Consider the following 23,323-nt stretch of genomic DNA (forward strand, 5'->3'; position numbering starts at 1 on the left):
GAGGCTGAGGCGGGAGGACTGCCTGAGCCCAGGAGCTCAAGGCTGCAGTGAGCTATGGTTGCACCACTGCACTCCAGCCTGGGCGACAGAGCGAGACCCTGTCTCAAAAAATAATAAAAAATGAGACGGAGCTGGGGCAGAGGAGGCAGCAGGGTCTCTGGGGACCCATGCCCGGGAGCGATCACCCGTGCGGAACGTCCAGGAGGAGACCCCAGGGCTTCGACCCCCACGGGGCTGCTCTTGTGGGGTGGGGCGGGGTCGGGGCGGGGTATGGGCGGGGCCCGGGCGGGGTGGGGCGGAGCCGGGGTCCCGGGGGCCGGGGCGGGGCCGGGCTGGTGCTGCGCAGCCGCGGGGCGGCCGTCGCGCATGCGGGGCTCACACGGCTGCAGCCGGCGCCGCTGCCACTCCCGGGAGCATGAAGGACCGAACCCAGGAGCTCCGCACGGTGAGTCCGGCCCCCGCGCGCGGCCGCCCGCCGCCCGCGCCAACGCGCCGAATACTCCCAGCCCGGCTCCCGCGGCCAGGAGGGCGGCCACTCCTGCGCCCCCAGCCGCGGCTGGAGGGAGCGGGGCGAGCCGGGGACCCTGACCCCCCTCCGGGTTCCGCCCCTCGGACCCACTCGGGGTCACGGGCTCGCGTGAGCTCGGCCGCGCTGACAAGTGGACGGTCGGCTGGAGTCCGGGGTCCTGGATAAACTTTTCGGGGCCGCCTTGATTTGGGGGGTTCAGAGGGTATGATGGGGTTTCGGTGGCGGGACCTCTTCCCCCTCCCGCAGAGCAGGCCCTGTCTCTGGCCCCCCCACTGTCCCTCATCTCTGACCTCTCGTCCCCTCTCGGTGTAGACAGACGAGGGGACAGCGGTGGGAACCCCCTTGGTGTAGACAGACGAGGGGACCGCGGTGGGCCGGGGCCGGTCCCCTGAGCGGGGCCCCCGCTGCGGGGCGCGCTGCGGAAACCTGGCCGTCGGGTGGGGGCGGCCTCCTCATGCCACCCTGGTCACCTGTGGCTCCCATCACCTGTGGCTCCCCCTCCGCTAGGTCGCGGTAGGGATCCACTGCCCGCCCCAGGTCTGGGGATGGGGGGCGGTCACACCCGCCCCCGGTCCACCTGTCCCCCTTCGGGCTTCCGGGCAGCCCTGGCTGGCGTTTCAGACCCTTCAGGGTTCCTTGAGACTTGAATCTATTTTTCCACCTGTATCTCAGAAACCCCTGGGGTGTGGCTCCTGGGGCGGGGTTTGAGGGAAGTAGGAGGATGCACAAATGTTCTGAGTCAGAGCCCACCCTCTCCCAGCCCAGAGACCCCGGCAGCCTGCGTGGGTCCCCTTCCCCTGGCCTCTGCCCTTAGGAATGAGGAGCCCAGGAGAATGGTGACCGGGAGTGGAGGACAGTGACGGAAATGAAGCCTTCCTGGGTGTGTCCCGTGGGGCGGGGGGGATCAAGGCTCAAGACTAGATTGAGTCTCATCTGGTCATCTGGTCCCCTGGCTGGCCACCTGGCTGGCAGCCCTGCCTGCTGATCCCCGGGAGCCTCCCCAACCCCACCCCAACCCTGTGCCCTCAGCTAGGAACTAGAACCCTGAGGTCCCCTCCTGTGGAAAATGTCAAGTGTCCTTTGGGTGTTTGACCCCACGGCTTGTCTCCTCGACCCAGAGACTCCCTGAGTTGGAGCCTGTCTGCCCCATTATGTCATGGTTGCCTCCTGGGCATCCTGGAACCGGGACCTGGGCTCTCCTGCTTTCATCTCCCTGACTTGCTCTGGTACCACAGCCTACACTTTGCCTCCAGACCTGCTATTCCTGGCCCAGCGCCCGGCCCCTGGGGTAAACCCCATGAGGTTTCAAAGGAAGAAGATGGTCCCTCAAGTCGCATATGGACTCTAAACACTTCCCCCGCGGCCCCTGTGGTTGCCCTCAAGTTTCCTGAGCTCCGTTGAGTCAGAATGAGTGTTTTCCTGGTGATGGATGACTGTGTGGTGTAATTTGCTGATGTTTGGGTGCCTGGTAGGTTACGCGAGGGTATGTGTGGGAACCAAGTGGTCAGGGGAACCATGGGCCCTTACATAGGATAACAGCCTCTAGCATGTCAGCCTTCATCCCCCTAGCTGAAGGGGAAACTGAGGCACAAAGGAGATGCGGCTTGCCTGCTAGAGGGAGGGGTGGTAGAAAAGGGCTTTGCCTCATCCCTGAAAATAGACTCAGGCCTGGCTGGCACTGGGGGACAGCCAGTGGAGCTGGGGTTGTGAAGCCTTTGAACCCAGATCTTTGTGCTCTGATGTCTGTCTCTGTTACTATCTCCGCGCCCCCTGATTAGATGGTGAAGCCAGGCTTTGGTTTGAATGGTCTGAGGCTTCCGCTCCAGACGCCCCCACCCTCCCCACACAAGGCATTCAGAGCCCGGGGAGGCTGTACCCATTGCTGGGTGGCCCTGCCCAGGGAGGGCTTTCTAGCAGACAGGAGGACGGCTGGCAGGAGCCCACACGGGGTGGGATGAGACAGTCAGTCTTCGTGGGGCCGCCATTCCCACAGGGCTGCTTTCCCTCTGGACCTGAGGTTCCCATCTGTGAAGTGGGGATGGGAAAGCCTAGAATTTAGTTTCTCCAGGCAAGAGGCGGGACCACAGGTCTCCTGACTCCAGCTCCGCATTTGTAGGAGACCTGAAACCCCAAGAGTCAGAATGTTCAGCCCAGAATCCCCAGGAAGGAAGAGGCCAGCACTGGCTGAGCTGGACTGGGCTGGACTGGGCTAGACTGGGCTGGACTGGGGCCGGCTGGGCTGGGCTGAACAGAGATGGTGCTGGGGACAGCGGCTATGCACCGCTCCCAGCCCTCCCTCCCTCCCTCTTCCTCCTCCTCCTCCCTCTTCTTTCTCCTTCTCCCCCACCCAACGCCACCACATTTGGAAGGAGGCGAAGGGAGCTTATTTATAAAAGTCACACTTGGGGAAGGAGCTGGCGTGTTTCCTCACTCTGCAGGCCCGGCCCAGCCCTCCAGCCTTCTCCAGCCTTCTCCAGCCTTCTCCAGCCTTCTCCAGCCTTCTGCAGACGGGGAGTGAAGGGGGTCACTGGGGACTAGCCAGGAGGCCTCAGTGCTGTTGCAGAGATCAGAAAGGTCATTTGCAGGTTACAGGTGGCAAAGAGAGACCGAAGACAGGGCCAGGATCACACAGCCAGGGAGAGACTTTTGGGTTAGGGCATCCCCAGGGAGCCCTACTTGGGCTGTAGCTGCCTCCTCCCCTCAACTCAGAGACTCCCTGATTTTCTTCCTGCGGACTTTGCAGAGCCGACCTGTCCCTCCCTGGGCCCAGAACGGTGTTTGTCTATGTACCAGGTCATGTGGGACAGACACATGGGACCTGTTGCAGGAGGCTGAGGACGTAGCAAGGAGGGAGAGTTGGAGCAGTACAATCCTGGAAGGCTTCCTAGAAGAAGAGACCCTGGGATAGCCCAGGAGCAGGAGCTGGATTTGAACAGGAGGAGAGATGGTGATCCAAAGGAGGGGACAGCTTAGTGAAGGCAGAGAGGTTGGAATGCCCAACCAGGAGAGAATAGCAGGTGGTCCTGACAGCTGGTGTCTGGGGCCCCCTGAGTTGCCTTGAGGTCTAGACCGGGGCCCAACTCACTGGAGCAGCCCATGAGGGCCCAATTCACCAGGCAGGCCTGGATGGGGAGGCCCAGGGCCCTGCTTTGCCCACCAGTTCCCTTTCTCTCTCTCGTTGCTGGGAAGAGTCTGGCGGTTGGGAGGCAACACCGGGCAGGTTCATCCTTAATCTCCCTCTGCTCACTTCCTCATCTGCAGAATGGAGCCAGTGTTACCTGCCTTGCAGAGTGGCAGGCATGAGGGTGTAAGAACAGGAGTCAGACAGGGCTCCCTCAGTCCTTCCTCCATTACCTCCCAGGGGTTTCCCAGCATGAACGATGCATTTGGGTACACTTTCATCTGGGGTGCAGATGGAACGGCTTCCTGGGACCATGTAGTTCAACCTCCTATCTTACAGGTCAGAAAACAGGTCCAGAAAGGACCAGGTGTTTATCTGAGGCCACGCAGCCTGTGGGGGCAGAGCCTGGCCCCTTCCATGGCCTGAAGCTGCCTCCCTGAGCCGCTCTGGGGCCCTGTGAAGGGGCAGACTCTGCAGGGCGGGGAGCTGGTGTACACAGACCTGGAGGCTGGGGACAGGGTGAGGAGACTCAGATTGCACAGCCGTCTTTCCTGGAGACCCAGCTTGGCCTCTCGCACACCCCTGACTCAGCTCCGGGCCTCTCTGCAGTAGTGATATTGACTTTGATTAGTCATTTAAAAGAAGAAGGGAAAAAAATAGCGCTTGAGGCAGACAACAGCCACTGTGCTCAGCAGTGATGAATCAACCTCGCCGGCCTGATGACTCCCCTGGGATAGGCCTGGAGGCTGCCTGGCCTCTGCGCCTCTTGGAGGAGTCAGACTGTTGCATCCAGGAGGGTGTCCTGGAATCCTGGAGTCTCTGCTAGGAGAGACCACCAGGGCTGCCCCGCCTCTGCCAGGGGAAGCTCAGGGCATCTAGCTCCCCATGGTTCCAGCAAGTTCTGGTCTTCCTAGCAGTCTCCATGGTAGGGAGGTAAGGAAGCACTCCCTCCCAGCCTTTCTGGTTGGAGGTGGTGATTTTTTTGTTGCTGTTTTTTTGTTTGTTTGAGACGGAGTCTCACACTGTCGGCAGGCTGGAGTGCAGTAGTGCGATCTCAGCTCACTGCAGCCTCCACCTCCCAGGTTCAAGTGATTCTCCTGCCTCAGCTTCCTGAGTAGCTGAGACTACAAGTGTGCGCCACCATGCCCGGCTAATTTTTGTATTTTTAGTAGAGACGGGGTTTCGCCATGTTGGCCAGGATGGCCTTGATCTCTTGACCTCCTGATCTGCCCGCCTTGGCCTCCCAAAGTGCTGGGATTACAGGTGTAAGCCACTGCACCTGGCCAATTTTTTTGTTGTTGTTGAGACAGAGTCTCGCTCTGTTGCCCAAGCTGGAGTGCAGTGGCACGATCTCGGCTCACTGCAACCTCCACCTCCCAGGTTCAAGCGATTCTCCTGCCTCACCCTCCTGAGTAACTGGGATTACAGGCATGCACCACCACACCCGGCTAATTTTTGTATTTTTAGTAGAGATGGGGTTTTGCCATGTTAACCAGTCTGGTCTTGAACTCCTGACCTCAGGTGATCCACCCACCTTGGCCTTCCAGAGTGCTGGGATTACAGGCGTGAGCCACTGCAACCGGCTACCCCTATACATTTTGATTCAGTCTCTTTGGGATAGATCCCTGGAAGCTGTTTTTTGTTTGTTTGTTTTTGTTTTTTCTTTTTCTTAAATCCCCTCAAAGGATTCTGGTGCTCACTCAGCTTTGAGAACTGCTGAATGCAGAACAAAAAAACACTAGGATGTTAGCTGGGCTTGGGGGCTCACACCTGTAGTACCAACTACTTGGGTGGCTGAGGCGGGAAGACGGCTTGAGCTCAGGAGTTTGAGACCAGCCTGAGCAACATAGTGAGACAACCATCTCTACAAAAATTTAAAATTAGCCAGGTGTGGTGGCAGACACCTGTAGTCCCAGCTACTCTGGAGGCTGAGGCTGAAGGATTGCTTGAGCCTGGGAGATCAAGGTTGCAGGGAGCTATGATCTTTCCACTACACTCCAGTGTGGACAACAAAGCGAGATCCTGTCTCAAAAAAAAAAAAAAAAAGGGCTGGGCGCGGTGGCTCATGCCTGTAATCCTAGCACTTTGGGAGGCCGAGGGAGGCGGATCACCTGAGGTTAGGAATTCAAGACCAGCCTGGCCAACATAGTGAAACCCCATCTCTACTAAAAATACAAAAACTGGCCGGGCGCGGTGGCTCAAGCCTGTAATCCCAGCACTTTGGGAGGCCGAGACGGGCGGATCACGAGGTCAGGAGATCGAGACCATCCTGGCTAACACGGTGAAACCCCGTCTCTACTAAAAAATACAAAAAAAAAAAACTAGCCGGGCGAGGTGGCGGGCGCCTGTAGTCCCAGCTACTCGGGAGGCTGAGGCAGGAGAATGGCGTGAACCCGGGAGGCGGAGCTTGCAGTGAGCTGAGATCCGGCCACCACACTCCAGCCTGGATGACAGAGCGAGACTCCGTCTCAAAAAAAAAAAAACAAACAAACAAAAAAAAAACTAAGTGGGTGTGGTGCGGGCGCCTGTAATCCCAGCTACTTGGGAGACTGAGGCAGGAGAATTGCTTGAACCTGGGAGGCGGAGGTTGCAGTGAGCCGAGACTGCGCTACTGCATTGCAGCCTGGGCAACAGAGAGAGATTTTGTGTCAAAAAAAATAATAATAAATAAGAAAAAAAAAGTGCCAGGACAAATTGGATGTTGGTTGGATGGGAGAAGAGGAGGAAGATGGCAGATGTCCTAGGTTTCCAGCTTGGGGGCCCTGGAGCACCTTGGGGTTCTGCGCTAGGCAGTTCAGAGGAGGCGACTCTGGCAAAACAGGTGGAGCCTGGTCTTGGCCAGGAGGCAGGCAAGGTGCCCGTATGATATCTGGGCACATCCGTCTGTAAGACACTTGGGCCTTTGCGTTTGTGCCCCACAGTTCCAGCTGCCACCTGCACAGCGGAGGGTTCCAAGTCCCCAACTCCAATCCAGCCCCCTCTCCAGAGCTGTAACTGATGCTCAGAACACATTGGTAGATCCCCAAGGGAGCTGGGCCCTAATTATTCCACAGAAATCTGGGTGTCCGCTTTTTTTTTTTTTTTTAAGACAGGGTCTTGCTCTGTCACCTAGGCTGGAGTGCAATGGCACAATCATAGCTCACTGCAACCTCGACCTCCAGGGCTCAAGCAGTCCTCCCACCTCAGCCTCCTGAGTAGTTGTGATTACAGATGCATGGCACCACGCCCAGCTACTTTTTGTATTTTTTGGTAGAGATGGGGTCTCGCTATGTTGCCCTGGCTGGTCTCAAACTCCTGGACTCAAGTAATCCTTCCATCTCGGCCTCCCAAACTGCTGAGATTACGTGTGAGCCATCATGCCTGGCCGCTTTATATATACAGTGGTCACCCTGGCCAGCCCAAGACACCAGGAAGACGGCATGCCAGGATAGCCACATCACCTAGTTACATTTTGGTCAAGAGCGTGTCTGGGCTGGGAAACAGAGGAGGTGAGGATGGCAATAGGGCTCTGCCATCCCGCGTCCTTATCAGTTTATTCCATGTCCAATGAGAACCGATTACATGCCAGAGTTAATTTGGAGGACATCTCTAGAATGTTGCCACCAGGCTCTGGCTTGGATGTGGATGAGGATGCAGGGGGCAACAGAGTCAGGAGCCATCAGAATCCCACAAACTGAAATAAGCATCGGAACAAATGAAGAAACAGGAAAAAGGTCCTTTACTCGAACCCCAAATCCACTCCACAGACAGTAGTTGGGAAGGGCTTGGGGCTTTTCTTGACAGGAACCGCTACCTGATCACTTATCTGATCGCTGGCTGTATTAATAGAGGTAGATCATATAGAAAGAGGGAGGGGATGGGCCAGATCTTTAGCATTGCCCAGACCACAGTCAGCAGCAGATTCAGTTTGTGTGCTGTACGACAGGAGACAGAGGCACAGTGGAACAAGTCTTGGGCAGGGGCTGTAATTTGGGGTCCCTGGAAAGGATCTGAAAGGGAAGGAATACTTGAGAAGAAAAATCTAGGGAGGATGTGGATGCCACCTTCAGATCTATAGCAGGGGCACCCCAGGGAGAGCACCCACAGGTTCTTTATGGCCTGGAACCAAACCACAGGAAAGAGAAGGACTCTAACAGTTAGGGCTGCCTGAGATGGGTAGAGCTGTTTGGGGAAGCTAGTGAGCTCACCGTCACAGGAGGTATGCAAGCTGAGGCTGGAAGCTGAAGCTAGGGGGACTTTTCAGGTCCCTTAGGGCCTGAGAGTCACTCATGGCTCCAATAGGAATGTGAATGGTGTGTGGAAGAACGAGATGCGAGATACTGATCTGGGGGGACAGGGAGGCTTGTGGAAGGAGGTGGCATCGAGGAAGAGGGGAATGTCACCTTCATGGAGTCAGCATCAGGGGCAGAGGGATGTGCCTGGGGGAAGCCTGGGGGCAGAGGGTGGATTGTAGGGCCAGGAACCGGTTGTAGGTGTGGTGGAGTGGGGTCTGATCCCAGGTGAGGGCAGCGGGATAAAGAGCAGAGCTAGGGGTGAAAATTCCCAAGAATGAAGTAGGAGGATGTGGGGAGGAAAGGCCCCCTTGGCCCACCCCTCTAGTTTTGCTCCGAGCCGCGGCTGGTTTGACCATGCCTCAGCGGTCAGGCCCTCAACCCTCCGACTGGCTTTGGGACTAATCTCAATGCCACCTCCAGGGTAGACTTGACCGGGGTGCCCCCCTCAGAGCCTGGTCCTGGTCTCCCTTTCCCCAACCCCACCCTCATAGACGGAGGGTCCAGAGGAGGATGTGAGCATCTCCCTTGCCAGCCCTTCTGTTAGAGAAGCTTCCTGGTCCAGCCTTCAGCCTTTGGGGAAGATAGCAGGTCAGAGCTGGCCGGATGCCTGGAGACAATCTGCCCCCATTACACAGATGGGCAAGCTGAGGTCAAGAGAGGCACCAGACAGGGGCCAGGGGTCTCTGAGTGCAGGACGGGTTCGGTGGGGCTGGTAGTGCCGCTTGTCTCTGGCCATGGGAAGGGAGCTGGATCATTCTCCATCCACCGTTTGTCATCTACCCTGATCCTCTGAGCACCAGGGCTGAGAGGGCAGGACGCTGGATGGCAGAAGCTCCTGGGGCCACTTCCCAACCTGGCAGCCTGCCCAGGAACTGGGCTCCTCCTGGCAGCGCTCTGCCTCAGTTTCCCTAGGGAGGGCTCCTCTGACTCAACTCCTAGGCCTGTCATGGTCTAGAAGCATGAAAACGGCTCCTGGATTTTCTGTGTCTGTAGGGAGCTTGGTAGGGGAGGGGGTGCCACCTGGTGACAGCTGAGGCACTCGGTGGGGAGTGGGAACGAGGATTTATTTTAGCTGCTAGGGAGGTGGTGTGATATCTTAAAGAGAGGAGGCCCCTCTGAGCCGCCTCTATCAAAGCTCCTAACTACCCCCTCTCCCGATGAGTCCCCACTTTGATGAGGTCATGGGAGCTGTGAGCCCCAGGGGCACAGCCCCTCACAGAACATGCCCAGGCCGGGCGCGGTGGCTCACACCTGTACTCCCAGCACTTTGGGAGGCCTAGGTGGGAAGACCACTTGAGCCCAAGAGTTCGAGACCAGACTGGGCAACATAGTTGGACCCTGTCTCTACAAAAAAAAAAAAAAAAAATCAAAAACTTAGCTGGGTGTAGTGGCTTGCATCTGCAGTCCCAGCAGCTTGGGAGGCTGAGGTGAAAGGATCTCCTGAGCCCAGGAGGTCGAAGCTGCAGTGAGTTATGTTTATGCCACTGCACTCCAGCCTGGGTGACAGAGAGAGACCCTGTCTCAATCAATCAATCAATCAATCCATTCATCAAACAAACATACATGCCCTGCTTCCCCACTCTTTCTCAGCCCTCCCTCCATGCAGCCAGGTGTCACTGTCCCCATTTCACAGAAGAGTAAACAGAGCCAGAGAGGTCAAGGCCCAGCCTGATGAGTCCCTTCAGCTCTCTCAGCCCCTCAACCTCTGCCTGCCTCCATCCTGACGAGAGAGCACCGAGGTGGGCCGAGCCAGGCAGTGGCCGCTCCCATGAGGCACTCAGAAATGAGGTGGGAACAAGACCAGATGCGGTGGCTCATGCCTGTAATCCCAGCACTTTGGGAGGCCAAGGTGGGTGAATCACCTGAGGTCAGGAGTTCGAGACCAGCCTGGCCAACATAGTGAAACCCCGTTCTCTACTAAAAATACAAAAATTAGCTGGGCATGGTGGCAGGCACCTGTAATCCTAGCTACTCGGGAGGCTGAGGCAGAAGAATTGCTTGAACCCAGGAGGTGGAGGTTGCAGTGAGCCAAGGTCGTGACACTGCACTCCAGCCTGGGTGACAGAGCAAGACTATCAAAAAAAAAAAAAAAAAAAAAAAAGAGGTGGGAACAAGCCCTGAGCCCCAGGCTGAGAGACCTCAGTCCCTGCCCCAGGGTGGCTATCCCGGATATCCTTGCCTTGGCTGCAGAGAGAGACCTGGCCTTGCCAGCAGGGTGGGCTGACCCTGGCCGACTCATGGTGTGAGGTAGACAGTAATGATTGTGCCCGGCATGCCGAGAAGTCAGAAGTATAATTACCCCTACCTCATGATGGGGGCGGGTTTTGTACAGCTGCTCCTGGGGCAGTGGGGTGGGGCCTGCACCTGTGGCTGAGGCCTAAGGCAGGACCCGAGCCAAGTGGCAACATGACTGCCTCCCATGCCTGCTGGGCCTAGGTCTGGGACTGGAAGGAGGCAGACCAAGGTCCAATGTCAAGACTGACAGGGAGGCCAAGTGCAGTGGCTCACACCTACAATCCCAGTGCTTTGGAAGGCTAAAGCAGGAGGATTGCTTGAGGCCAGGAGTTCAAGACCAGCCTGGGCAAGTGGACCCTGTCTCTTCAAAAATAAAAATTAAATGTAAAAAACTGTTTTTAAAAAAAGACTGACAGGAACTGGGCGCGGTGGCTCACGCCTGTAATCCCAGCACTTTAGGAGGCTGAGGCAGGCAGACCAAGAGGTCAGCAGATCAAGACCATCCTCGCTAACACGGTGAAACGTCTTCTCTACTAAAAATACAAAAAATTAGCCAGGCGTGGTGGCGGGTGCCTGTAGTTCCAGCTACTCGGGAGGCTGAGGCAGGAGAATGGCATGAACCTGGGAGATGGAGCTCACAGTGAGCCGAGGTGGCACCACTGCACTCCAGCCTGGGTGACAGAACAAGACTCTGTCTCAAAAAAAAAAAAAAAAAAAAAAAAAAAAAGAAAAGAAAAAGAAAAAAAAGACTGACAGGAGATTCCTAAGAGATATGATCCATCCCTCGTCGGGGCTGGGGTTTAGTGGTGCCCAGGCCTGGGACAGAGCGGGCAGGTCTACCCTTGCAGGGCCCACTCTGAAAAGGGAGCTTGGGGCCTCTGGGCTCCACCTGAATTAAAACCACTGGGGCCAGGCGTGGTTGTACACACCTATAATTCCAGCTACTCGGGAGGCTGAGGTGGGAGGATTGCTTGAGCCCAGGTGTTCAAGGCTGCAGTGAGCTGTGATTGCACCACTGCACTCTAGCCTAGGTGACACAGCAAGACCTCAACTCTAAAAATGTGTGTGTGTGTGTGTGTGTGTAAACCACAGGGCCAAAAGAGTAGAGAATGCACTTTCCAGGCAGCTGTCCCAGGGGCCTAGGGGACCCAGAGGGCCCAGACAGAGCGGCTGGCCCCAGGCTCGCTTGCCTCCCCAGCTGCAGGGAGGGGGCAGGCAGATAGGCAAGGGAGGAAGTCCCTGGCCTGGAGGCTGAGACTTGGCCTTGACACCAGTGTGCCAGGCAAGGTCCCTGTCTCTGTGCCGGGTCCCCAGCGGTCTGCCAGATCTTACTGTGGCTGGGAGCGGAGGGTACAGCCAGGCCTGTTCTTGTCCCTGCCCAGAGGCCCCCAGGGAGAGGGGGAGGGGTGGGGCCCTGGCGCTGCACCCTGGGCACCTGTGTGTGTAGAGGTAGGTCCTGTACATACGTCCGTTCATGTGTGCACAACCTCACACAGGCCAAGGACAGCGATGATGATGATGATGTCACTGTCACCGTGGACCGAGACCGCTTCATGGATGAGTTCTTTGAACAGGTGGGAGCCAGCACACCCCACCCTTCCCGCACACTAGCAGACCTCGGGGGGCCACTCTCACCTCTGAGCCAGGTTCAGGGATCTTTCACACCTGCACCTGGCTCAGCAGCTCCAGGGTGCCAACGAAGGAACCGTTTTGTGGGTGATAAATGGAAGCTCAGAGCGGAGCTAAATGTGGGATCGCACTCTTCCCCATCCGGGTCGGAAGGACGCACCCCCACTGCACCCCAGCACCCGGAGCCTGGCCCGTCCTCCCCCTGAGCCCTGACCGCAGCCCTACTCTGGGCCATGCCTGGGCCCCAGAAGCGTTCTCCCCCAATTTCCTCCTCCTGATCACCCGGCTTTGGTCCGCAGGTGGAGGAGATTCGAGGCTTCATTGACAAGATCGCAGAGAATGTGGAGGAGGTGAAGCGGAAGCACAGTGCCATCCTGGCCTCCCCCAACCCCGATGAGAGTGAGTATATGGGGTGGGGGACAGGTTTCAGGCCCCACAGGCCTCCGGGAGGGGCTGCTGCCAGGGAGGCCTCACAGGACCTCAACAGCCTTCATGGCTGGTGGGTGTAGGAGTGCCTGGGCCAGGGTCAGGAGAGTATCAGGAGAAGCCTTAGGAAATGCAGTTGTCCCCGGCCTGGAATTGGGGGGTCAGAACCCAGCGTCCCAGGCCAGCCAGACCAGGTCTCCCCGAAGACCTGGGTGATGGGAGAGGCGATCGGCCCCACCCTTCTCAGGTAAACTGGCTTTTTTTTTTTTTTTTTTTTTTTTGAGACAGAGTCTTATTCTGTCACCAGGCTGGAGTGCAGTGGCATGATCTCAGCTCACTGCAACCTCTGCCTCCTGGGTTCAAGCGATTCCCCTGCCTCAGCCTCCCAAGTAACTGGGATTACAGGTGCCCACCACCACACCCAGCTAATTTTTGTATTTTTAGTAGAGACGGGGTTTCACCATGTTGGCCAAGACGGTCTTGATCTCCTGACCTCGTGATCCACCTGCTTCGGCCTCCCAAAGTGCTGGGATTACAGGCATGAGCCACTGCGCCCAGCCGAACTGGCTTTTTTCTAAGGCAACTGGGCTGGCTGCAGCCCTGGGCTTTTGGGAGCGAGGGAAGGAAGGAGGGAAGGAGGGAGCTGTCTGTGATCAATAGGAAGGCCTCTCAGTCCAGCCCCGCCCCGCCCCTCGCCTCCCAGGGGAGCAGATGGCAGCTCTGAGGCGTCAGCGCTGTGGGAGGGCAAGCTGGCCAAGCAGGCAGAGCTTCCGGAAGGAGCTGGCAGCCCTGGCACCTGGCCACGTGGCACCCCGGGGCGGGCATTCTCAGGGCTCTAGGAAGTGAGCCCTCTCCCTCCGCACTGGGAGCCTGTGTGTCAGGCTTGCGCTCCGGCCCCAGACAGGTTCCCCCAACCCGGTCCTCGCGTTCCTGTTGAGATGTTGGTTACTACACTGAGAGGTGCCAGGCTGATGGCATAGGTGCCCTTCCCTGGAGGGGGGCTCACCCTGAGTCCCAGGGATGCAGCCATCAGGTGTTTGAGGGAGGCAGGCCCTGGCCACGCAGGTGCCCGAGGTCAGATTTTCTTCTCGCCTCCAGCACGGCCTCCCGATCTGGGACCCCTCACCCCCAAGCCCACTGGCATCTTCAAGAACCCAGAGTAAATCTTTCCACAGCCCCAAATTGTGCATGAACCCAGGTCAATGCCATACCAACTAAGCCAGTGCCCCGCCCTCAGAAGGCAAAATGGGTCAGGTGGGAGCAGAGTGGACTGCCTCAGGAAGGGCAGGAGGAGAGAGGGACACCCAGGGCTCACCACGCTGCGCTCCTCGCCCTAGAGATTTGTTAGATGGCAGCATGAGACGGATGTCTCTGTGCCCAGAGGTATCTGGGTCACCGTGTGTCCCTGTGTGGGCTGTTCCTGCTCAGGGTCAGGAGGTGGCTGACTGTGGGGTGGGACGGAGGGCTCTGAAGAGCAGGGGAGCGGGCCTCTCGCTGCTGGCAGGTGGGGCGGGCGTGGGGCAGCAGAGCTGTCTCCTCCACACCTTGGGTCGTGCAGGCCACCTCCTGCACCGTCTCCTGCTGCGGTGTCATGCACAGTCATAGGGACTTGTTCTGAGTCACCACCCGTGAGCTGAGCAGTCCCAGGCTCTCGCTAAGGGGAGGGGGCTCATGTTGGGGGTTCTAGGGCACAGGCGGTACAGAGTTAAGGAGAAGTCTCGAGGAAAGATGGCAGTGAGTGGGGGGCTCTCCTGGGCAAGGCGGGCTCTGCCTCCTCTGGGGGCTGCCATCCGGCCTGGGCTATTTTGGGTCTGAGCAAAAGAGGCTGAGACGTCAGAGCAGCTGGTAACCGACTTTTCCTTTGTTCCTACGGATGAGGCGCCCTCCTCCGCGCCTCGGAACCCCCACTTCCCCGCTCCACCCCACCACATTCCACTTGGGAGGTGACCCCATCTGGGGCCTTCCTAATAGCCACTCTCGATACCCCTCCCTGTCCCCTCTAGGACAAACCCCAGCCCCAGAGGCAAGCAGAGGGGCGGGTGGGAAGGTGACAGCCGAAGCTCAGTCCCAGCTTCTCCTGGGGCGGAGTCCTGGGGGTGTTCTGAGACTGGGGTGTTGCCAGGAGCACCCCCAGGGGAGGCAGCTGTCATGCCCCACTTTTCCAGCCAGCTCCTCTCAGGCAGGGGGGCAAGCTGGGCACCCCCATGACCTCTGCCAGCTTTAGGGAGATGGTTCTAGTTGGAACAAGGGTCACAAAACACTATGCCACCACCCTCCTCCAATTTCACCAGGGCCCCAGCTACCTGCCACAGCCAGGGCCGACTATGCCCACCTCTTTGGACCTCAGGGCCCACATCAGCGCCCACCCAGGCCATCCACCCCTTGCCCCCTTCCACCCACCGGGCACTTAGCACCCCGGGAGGCGCAGCTTTGTGGGAACGGCAAGGTCTGCCCCACCCAGAGTGTTTGAGCCTGCGACTCAGGGAGTGCAGGATGGTCCCCTGTCAGCTCCCTGGCTGGCTGCCTACCCTCCTGAGCCACCAGGTAACACCAGGTGAGCCCGCACCGCGGCCCCCCCCCCCCCAACTTCAACTCCAGCAAGCATCAAGTCACTGTTCCCGGTGCCAACTCCAGCATCGCCAGCTGCTCCACAATTATTTCTGCCTTAAATTTAGACCCATCTGTTATCTCCAGGGGGTGGGGGCGCCGGCAAAGGAGGAAGGGAGGCTCCTCCGAAGACAGCACAAGAGGGGGTGAGGCTGCAGCTGGTGCATCCCTGGCCCAGAATTAGGGAGGGGGCAGGCAGAGCCTTAGCCAGGGGAGCAGGGGAGAACCGGGATCTACCCAGAGCCCCCATTGGGCCCCCTGTGCTGGAGGCTGAGTCTGCACATCAGTCCCCGGCAGAGCCTAGGGGGCCGCCCCCACCCTTTCTACCTCCCCAGAGACGAAGGAGGAGCTGGAAGAACTCATGTCCGACATAAAGAAGACAGCAAACAAAGTTCGTTCCAAGTTAAAGAGTGAGTCAGGCTTGTCTGGGGGTGGGTGGGGGGCATTCTAGGCCTGCTTCCTCTGGGGAGCCCATGGGGTTTTGCTCACCCTGAGGGGGTGCGCCGGATCTTGCTTTCCTTTCTGAGGGTGGCGTCATGTGCCCATTCACTCAACAGCTACTTGGCAAGGCCCGTTGGTGCCAGGCTCTGGATTGGGCCTGGGGACACACCCGCCCGAGGCTTTGTCGAGGGAGGGCTCCACTCTGGACGGGCACTGCCCCTCACCTCTGCTAAAGAGGGTTAAAGAAGTGGCCAGCACTTCCTGGTCTCATGCAGAAGCCCTGTATGCTGGGTGAACGGACACGTACACCCCGTGAGTGCCAAGGCCTCGGGGCCACATGCCCTGCAGCAGGGGCCCCCTGGCTCTCCCCGCTGTGGGCACGGCCCCTCGTACACAGCCTCTCTGAGCAGAAAGGGAGCGGTACCCAGGCACAGAGTGGCCGGAGCTGCCAGACCTCACACACACTCAGAGCTTGGAGTGGGTGTGCAACACGTGCACACACCACACAGCGTCACAGCTGGAAGGGCCTCTGTAGGCCCCTCCTCCATCAGTGCCTGGCACTGACCCCACCAGCCACCGGCCACACACATACCCTAGGAGATGTGGGGAGGCGAACAGATGCAGGATGTGCGGGTCGGGGGCGGGGGTAAAGGGGGCTGGTTTTGACTCAGCACCCACCTGTGCCCCCAGGCATCGAGCAGTCCATCGAGCAAGAGGAAGGCCTGAACCGCTCCTCTGCTGACCTGAGGATCCGGAAGACACAGGTGCGGTCGGGAGTCTAGGGTGGGCGGGCACCTGAGACTCTGGGTCGGTCCCCGCGGGGCCTGATCCCTACACCTGCATCTCGGGCCCCCAGCACTCCACGCTGTCCAGAAAGTTTGTGGAGGTCATGTCGGAGTACAACGCCACGCAGTCCGACTACCGCGAGCGCTGCAAGGGCCGTATCCAGAGGCAGCTGGAGATCAGTGAGCTGGGGGCGGGGCCTGGGGCTGCCTCAGTGAGCTGGGGGCGGGACCTGGAGTGGGCGAGGCGTGGAGGGGCGGGGCCCGAGGCTGCTGCTTAGTTAGGGGCCCGAGGGGCGGGGCCCGAGGCAGCCGCTGAGTTAGGGGCTGGAGAGGCGGGGGCCTGAGGCTGCTGCTGATCTCGGGGCTGGGGGGAGCCCGGGCCTGGGACTGTAGGGGGCGGGGCCCGATGCTGCTGCTGAACTCCCCGGAGAGGGCTGGGCTCAGTGTGACCCCACTCGCTTGCAGCCGGCAGGACCACGACCAGTGAGGAGCTGGAGGACATGCTGGAGAGTGGGAACCCCGCCATCTTTGCCTCTGGGGTGAGTGTGGGCCCCACCCCTCCTGCCATGATCCCCTCACCATGTTCCCCACGTTCATGACCCCTAGTGCAGGGTCTGGACAGTATGTGGACACAGACCCCTTGTAAGGCAGGTTTTAAGGCAGGAGGAGTCCCAGAGAGGGGAAAACACAAGGCTGAGGTCACATAAATGTCTGTGGCAAAGGTGGACTCAAGACCCCTGTCTCCTGATGCCTCCCAATTGGACCCACTTCCTTTCGCCGGCCGCCAGGGGCTTCTCCTCTTATCCGTGGGCCCTTTTCCCCTCCTGGAGGACATTTGGCCTTCTCCGTGTTCACGTGAAGCCGGGCAGGGGTGCTCCCTGAAGGAGGTGGCACATAGGTGTTCGAGGCAGGCTTGGGGTTATGAGTTCCAGGAGAGAGCGGGGAAGCAGTCACATTCAGTGTGGGGGGAAGGGACGGGAGAAAGGCGGTTCCAGGCCTGGGTCCACGGGGCAGTCAACTTAGGCTCTGCAAAACGCTGGTGGTAAGGACTGTCACTGAGCACTCGCTCTGTGGCCAGCACAGGTGGAGAGTGTCACTAGCCGCAGGTTACAGGTAGGAGATTGGGTCGCAGAGAAATTACATAACAGCTAGCAGGTGGCAGAGCCAGGTAGCAAGGCGGGCAGGGCTGTGGCTGGGGAGGAAGCCTCGGGTCCCCTTCCGGAGCAGCTCTGCCCACCCCACACGCCCTCCCCGTCGGCCCTCTGCCCTGCCCCTCAGCAAGCCTCTGGGTCCCAGCCCCCTGCTCCCACCCCCAGATCATCATGGACTCCAGCATCTCGAAGCAGGCTCTGAGCGAAATTGAGACGCGGCACAGCGAGATCATCAAGCTGGAGAACAGCATCCGTGAGCTGCACGACATGTTCATGGACATGGCCATGCTCGTGGAGAGCCAGGTGAGCGCCGGGCCCCCTGCCCTCCACTCCAGCCCACACCAGCACCCAGGGCTGCACTAACCTCACCCTTTCTGCCCGACACGCTGCCCTGCCGGGGAGACCCCAAGTTCTCAGGTAACCAATCACCCGCTCTTGAAACTGCCGCCAGGACCCTGCCCACCTGAAGGTCCCTGTCCTCTGCATGGCTCTGCTTGACCTTCAAGGACCCCAGGCCCTGCATGGCCCCACCCCCTACACCCCGTCATCTCTCATTCCCCTACTGTTTCCTCATGGGGCCACTGTGGGCCATGCATTTCCCCAGTGACCAGGACAGCTGAGGGACCTGCTTCCTGGAGTGAATAGCATTTGGGCAAAAGGGCTGCCAAAGAACAAATGGGAGGTTCTTCAGTGGGGCTCAAACTTGAATGAGTCACCTGGAGGACTTATAAGTTTCCAGGTCCCTGTCCCAGAGTCTGGCAGGTGAGGGAAGGCCGGGAAGATACCTGTCTGACAAGCTCAAGGGTGGTGCCGCAGCCACTATGGTTCCAAAGTTACACTCGGAGTAACACTGTGCCCACGACGGGGCGGCTGCCTTTGTTTGAGTGAGTGGTCAAGGAGGGCCTCTCAGGAAGGGGCATTTGAACTGATGCCAGAAAACGGTGAAAAGGAGCCAGCTGTGAAGACTTCACAGGGGAAGATGAAGAGCTGGCCCCAGCAACACTAAGGTCCCAAGCCCAGCAAGACCCAGACTTATTTCAGGAACAGAAAAAGGAGGTCCATGGTGCTGGGGCACAAGGAGTGGTCGGAACTGAGATGAAGCTGGAGACGAGGTGGACGGGGCCTTGGCAGGCAGTGTGCTGAGGAATTTGCAGTCTCTTCTAGATTGGAGGGGGTTTGGGTTGTTTGTTTTTTGTTTTAGCAAAAGATGGGATCTTGCTGTGTTGCCCAGGCTGGTCTCGGAACTCCTGGGCTCAAGTGATCCTCCCACCTCAGCCTCCCAAAGTGCTGGGATCATAGATGTGAGCCACAGCACCCAGCCAGGTTGGAATGTTTTAAGTATGGGAGTGACGTGACCTTGGTTAGGAAGCAGGGAGGCCGTCAGGAGGCTGCTGCTGCCACCATCTGGTGAGAAACAGACCACAGTGACGTGGATGCCAGTGAAGGCAACGGATGGACTTGGAGAGGGAGACACGCCCTAGGAGTCTTGTGGGGCAGTGTCATGGTCAGATTGGCCTCTGGGGTATCATGGGACCAGATCACAGGACTCAAGAGGGCTGTGGGGCTGGGCAGGGTTTTTTTTGTTTTGTTTTGTTTTTTGTTTTTGTTTGAGAGAGAGTCTGGCTCTGTCGCCAGGCTGGAGTGCAGTGACGGGATTTCGGCTCACTGCAACCTGCCTCCCGAATTCAACTGATTCTCCTGCCTCAGCCTCCCGAGTAGCTGAAACTACGGATGCGTACCATCATGCCTAGCTAATTTTTGTATTTTTAGTAGAGTCAGAGTTTCACCATGTTGGCCAGGATGGTCTCAAACTCCTGACCTCAAGTTCTTAAAAGACTGAAGACCCCAGACAGCAGACAGAGCTGGATGGAGCCGTCATGCCTGAGGATGTGGGTGTGGGGAGGCTCACCCATGGCCACCTCAGGAGCTATGGCCAGGGCAGGCCCAGACTCTAGCACACCCACTTCTGCTCCCACCTTCCTCTGCCTGACACTGCCACCTCTCTGACTGTTCTCTGCATGGTCCCCCCCTCAGCTGAGACTGCATGGCCAGCTCTACCCCCAGGATTGCTGCTCTGCGGGGAGACATGGGAGCTGCCTTGGGGGGCCTGCCTGGCCCTCTAACAGCCCGCCCAGGGTGCCTGGGCCAGATGAGAAGCTGTACCCCATCCTCCTCATGCCCCCTTTTTCTCTCTGGCCTCAGGGTGTTTTCCTGAAGTCCTGCCCCGAGCCCCAACCCAACCCTGAGGAGGGGGCCCTCTGGAGCTCGGGTGACCCCCGCCCCACAGGGGGAGATGATTGACAGGATCGAGTACAACGTGGAACACGCGGTAGACTACGTGGAGAGGGCCGTGTCTGACACCAAGAAAGCCGTCAAGTACCAGAGCAAGGCGCGCCGGGTCAGTAGCCCAGCTCTGCCCAAGCCCATGCCCCAGCACCCATTAGGGACCCCCAACCATCCCACATCCCTCCCCATCTCACCTCTCTCCCTGCTCTCGGGAGCTCCCCATGACAGCCCCCTCGAGGCCGTCACCTTCCCCTGCTTGGATCCCCGGCGACTGTCCAGCCCTCAGCCTTCGCCGTAGTCCCACCCCACCTGACACCACCACTGTCTGAGGCCTCTCCTGCCCGCTCCCCACACAGAAGAAAATCATGATCATCATCTGCTGTGTGATCCTGGGCATCGTCATCGCCTCCACTGTTGGGGGCATCTTCGCCTAGAAGCCACCCAAACTGCCACTCCACTCCGGGTGGGCCACTCTGAGGAGGCCCTGGCTGCTGCTACTTGGCTGGGCTGCCCTCCCAACCCCCGCCTCTGGCTCAGAGCACCCTCCCTCCTGGCCCCCATGCTCCCTTCTCTGCCATGGGCCCTCCGTCCCCGCCCCGTGTCGTGTGCATGATCTCTGTGTGCGTCTGTATGGAAGAGGCAGAGGGAGGCAGCCAGCGGGGCGGGACGCAGTGTGTGCAGCGAGGGGCAGACCCAGGCAGGGCCACCAGGGTGACACAGGCCATCCTTGCCTTCAGTAACTCGGTGGGACCGGGTTCTCCTCTTCCCTGGGGACCCTAACCTTGCCTCCAACTGACCTGCCCTGTCCTCTGGCCTCTCCAGCTGTCCCCACAAGCAGAGCCCTGAGGGGTGGGGACCAGCTGGCCACATGGTGCTGCTTTTCAGGTTAGGGGAGAGGTGGCCGTGAGGGACAGCCCAGCTCTGAGCCTCAATCGCTGATCACTGCCAGGGAGACTCAGGCTGCCATGGCTCCAGGCTCCCTCCCCTGCCTAGGGGCAAAGTCCATCGGGTCCTGGGCCTCAGCTTCCCTTCCGACATTCCTCCAGCCCCAGGAGCAACCCCTTGGGCTGGGCCTGACCCCAGGTGTCCCTCTGGAAGGGGCTGGTTGGTGCCCCATCTCCAGCCACCCCAGCAGCCAGGGAGGCAGAGCAGGCTGCTGTCAGGCCCTCGAGCCAGCGTTGCATGTTTGGGATGGTGGCCCCTGCTGTCTTGCGCTCTGGGAAGTCAGATGTCATTTCAGGCCTGCAGTCTCATCCTGCCCTTGCCATCCCCCATCGACGTGCCACGTGGGTGTCAGGTGTCCCGGATGCAGTATTCGGCAGCCAGCCAGGGAGGGCTACCTCGTCCTCCTCACCACCTAGGGGCTTCTCATGGGAAATGTGCCCCCGCCCCAGCACCCCCTCCCTCGTGGACAGGCAGGGAGATGCATGCGAGTGCATGCAGCAGGGGATGGGGCCGTGTCCGTGTGCCCCACCCTCCCTCGGCTTTACTCCTGCCCAGTGACTGTAACCGTCCGTGTTGCCTTCTTGAACAGCGATTCCCCCCAACCCCTTCACCAAAGGTCTTGGTACAACCAGCTGCCCATTTTGTGAAATTTTTATGTAGAATAAACATTTGTATCTGTACCAGGCCTCTGTTCTAGGTTTCTTCCCCAGGTCTCCTGGGGGAAAACCTTAGGAGGGTCCTCGCTGTTGCCCAAGCTGGCCTCCCACCTCAGCCTCCCACGGAGCTGGGACCACAGGTTGTGCCTGGCCTGGCTGCTCTAGACTTCTTGCCATCTGTAGTGTCGCAGTCTTAGAACTTGAGGATGAACAGATGTGGCACTAAGAGGAAGGGCTCAGAGGCGAGGATCCCAACTCAGCCTCAACCCCACCCTGGACCTTCAACTTCCTCAGACCTGTCTCCCGCCATACAGTGGAAAACATCCAGGCCTTACTCCCTGATAACAGGCCCAGAGGCCACACTCGAGGCCTGGAATCTGATACCTGCAGGAGACCCCACTGCAGGGCTTGGATCCTCAGGCCCCAAGCCTCACCCCTCTCCCAGACACCCGGCCCCTCGGGCCCCTGCACCAACTGCCTAATGTCTTAAGCTGCTGAACACCTGATCCAGCTCTGTAGTGCAATGCCCAAGATCTTGCCTCTTCCCACATGCACAAGGCTCAGGCAAACCATTCCACCTCCTCTCCTATCACAGCCTGCCGGGCAACCCCACACCGCCCCAGAGCAGTGGACCCGCCCTTTCCCACCACCAGTGACGGCCGAGAGATCGGCCCAAGACATCTGAGCGCTGGGCTGGTCGGCAGCTGACCGTGCAGCAGCTCAGTGCCACAGTTCAGGCCGGGGCCACTGGACTGGCAAGGCCTTCACAGGAAGGGAAGCCAGAGACTGGCCAGCAGGCACCACAAACACATTTCATCCGGGCCCTCTTCCCAACTTCGCTTGCTGTGATTATGGTATAGTTATGTATGAGCCCCAAATTAAAGGACTCTGGACTCTGTTCCTTGCAAATGGAAAGAATGCTTTCATGCACGTTAAGTTTTTTTAAACCTGATTCCTGCCTGGGGAGTTAAGCAGTAGCCCACCAGGAGGAACCATAGTTTGGTGAGAATCACAGAGCTGGGAGATGCCAGAGCTCCACAAAAGGAATTTTTATTTCTTGCTTTTAAACAAAATAAGATGCTCAAGAGCTTTTTTTTCCCCCCTCTAGAAACGAAGTCTCATTATGTTGCCTAGGCACGTCTTAAACTCCTGGCCTCAAATGATCCTCCCGCCTCAGCCTCCCAAGGTGCTGGGATTACAGGTGTGAGCCACCACGCCCGGCCCAGAGTACTTTTTTTTTTTTTTACTGCAGAAAACATTTTCAGAACTTTAGAACTTTTCTAAAATACTACTTTGTCAGCTGAACAATATAGAAAAGTACAGAGGCAAGTGCCTGTCCAGAACTGCGTGGTGACTTAGAAGCGGGGCTTGCGCTTGCGGCCGGTGTACTGGGTGTCAGGTCTGACTTCCCTGTGCAAAAAAGGAATAGGACAGTCTCAGAAAAAAAGATCAAAGCAGCCCTGGACCCTTCAAATGCAGGGGAGCTCTTAGTGGCAACAGGCATCCACCCCCCACCCACCCTGCCAGCTCCCAGGCTGGCACTCACCTGCCCTGGCGCCTGTGCCGCTCCTTCTTCTCCAGCACCCATGCCCGGCTCTTCCTCACCATTCCCCGCCGCGACATCCTGAATGGGACCCTGTGGTGGAGACACAGCAATGAGCTGATGGATGGCTGATGGATGGGGCTGCCCAGCTGGCCCCCACTTGAATCCATGGCAAGCTTACCTCTGAATCTGGTGGCCTCAGATGCCCCTTCCCTCAAATGCTCCACCTTCCCTACAACACAAGTCCCCACTCTGGACACCCTCCTTCCCAATAACATCCACCCGGGCCACAGAGGTTGTTGGGTGGGGAGAGGAGAGGGCTGGGCCAGGCATGGAGGCCAGCTCCCAGGCTGGCACTCACCTGCCCTGGCGCCTGTGCCGCTCCTTCTTCTCCAGCACCCATGCCCGGCTCTTCCTCACCATTCCCCGCCGCGACATCCTGAATGGGACCCTGTGGTGGAGACACAGCAATGAGCTGATGGATGGCTGATGGATGGGGCTGCCCAGCTGGCCCCCACTTGAATCCATGGCAAGCTTACCTCTGAATCTGGTGGCCTCAGATGCCCCTTCCCTCAAATGCTCCACCTTCCCTACAACACAAGTCCCCACTCTGGACACCCTCCTTCCCAATAACATCCACCCGGGCCACAGAGGTTGTTGGGTGGGGAGAGGAGAGGGCTGGGCCAGGCATGGAG

General features: G+C 58.8%; 2 protein-coding genes across 6 annotated transcripts in view; one reads left to right on the top strand and one right to left on the bottom strand.

Moving 5' to 3' along the window:
- The first annotated feature begins 346 nt into the window (after positions 1-346).
- On the top strand, positions 347-21,114 carry STX1A (syntaxin 1A). 2 transcript variants are annotated; one of them, XR_002520917.1, is made up of 10 exons: positions 347-445; positions 11,656-11,733; positions 12,088-12,187; positions 15,157-15,231; positions 15,953-16,026; positions 16,119-16,227; positions 16,513-16,586; positions 17,364-17,501; positions 19,401-19,596; positions 19,841-21,109. XR_002520917.1 is itself a non-coding variant. In XM_003895878.1 (10 exons), exons 1-10 carry the CDS (start codon positions 416-418, stop codon positions 19,916-19,918), a joined length of 867 nt encoding a protein of 288 aa, XP_003895927.1. In that variant the 5' UTR covers positions 347-415; the 3' UTR covers positions 19,919-21,114. The 2 variants fall into 2 exon arrangements, 1 of the variants encoding a protein (XP_003895927.1); XM_003895878.1 differs by having other exon boundaries at positions 19,486-19,596; positions 19,841-21,114.
- Positions 21,115-22,123: 1,009 nt separating this feature from the next.
- BUD23 (BUD23 rRNA methyltransferase and ribosome maturation factor) overlaps positions 22,124-23,323 on the bottom strand; it is a 14,636-nt gene continuing 13,436 nt past the window's right edge. For 3 of the 4 annotated variants that reach the window (XM_031665491.1, XM_031665489.1, XM_031665488.1), the window contains exons 11-12: positions 22,990-23,079; positions 22,190-22,495 (exon numbers count right to left, since the gene is read on the bottom strand). In XM_031665491.1, coding sequence (XP_031521351.1) covers positions 22,441-22,495; positions 22,990-23,079 — 145 coding nt within the window. In that variant the 3' untranslated portion in view covers positions 22,190-22,440. Of the gene's footprint in view, positions 22,496-22,989; positions 23,080-23,323 lie in introns of all 4 variants that reach the window. The other variant, XM_031665490.1, reaches the window with a different exon arrangement.

The sequence above is a fragment of the Papio anubis genome, chromosome 4, assembly GCF_008728515.1.
Source record: "Papio anubis isolate 15944 chromosome 4, Panubis1.0, whole genome shotgun sequence".
In the NCBI taxonomy this organism is placed as follows: Eukaryota; Metazoa; Chordata; class Mammalia; order Primates; family Cercopithecidae; genus Papio; species Papio anubis.

What these genes read in the sequence shown, in the direction of transcription:
- STX1A (XM_003895878.1), top strand. Translation starts at nt 416, where the DNA reads ATGAAGGACCGAACCCAGGAGCTCCGCACG. An exon ending in TGGATGAGTTCTTTGAACAG is followed by an intron (nt 11,734 to 12,087) that starts GTGGGAGCCAGC and finishes TTTGGTCCGCAG; the next exon opens with GTGGAGGAGATTCGAGGCTT. An exon ending in CCATGCTCGTGGAGAGCCAG is followed by an intron (nt 17,502 to 19,485) that starts GTGAGCGCCGGG and finishes CCCGCCCCACAG; the next exon opens with GGGGAGATGATTGACAGGAT.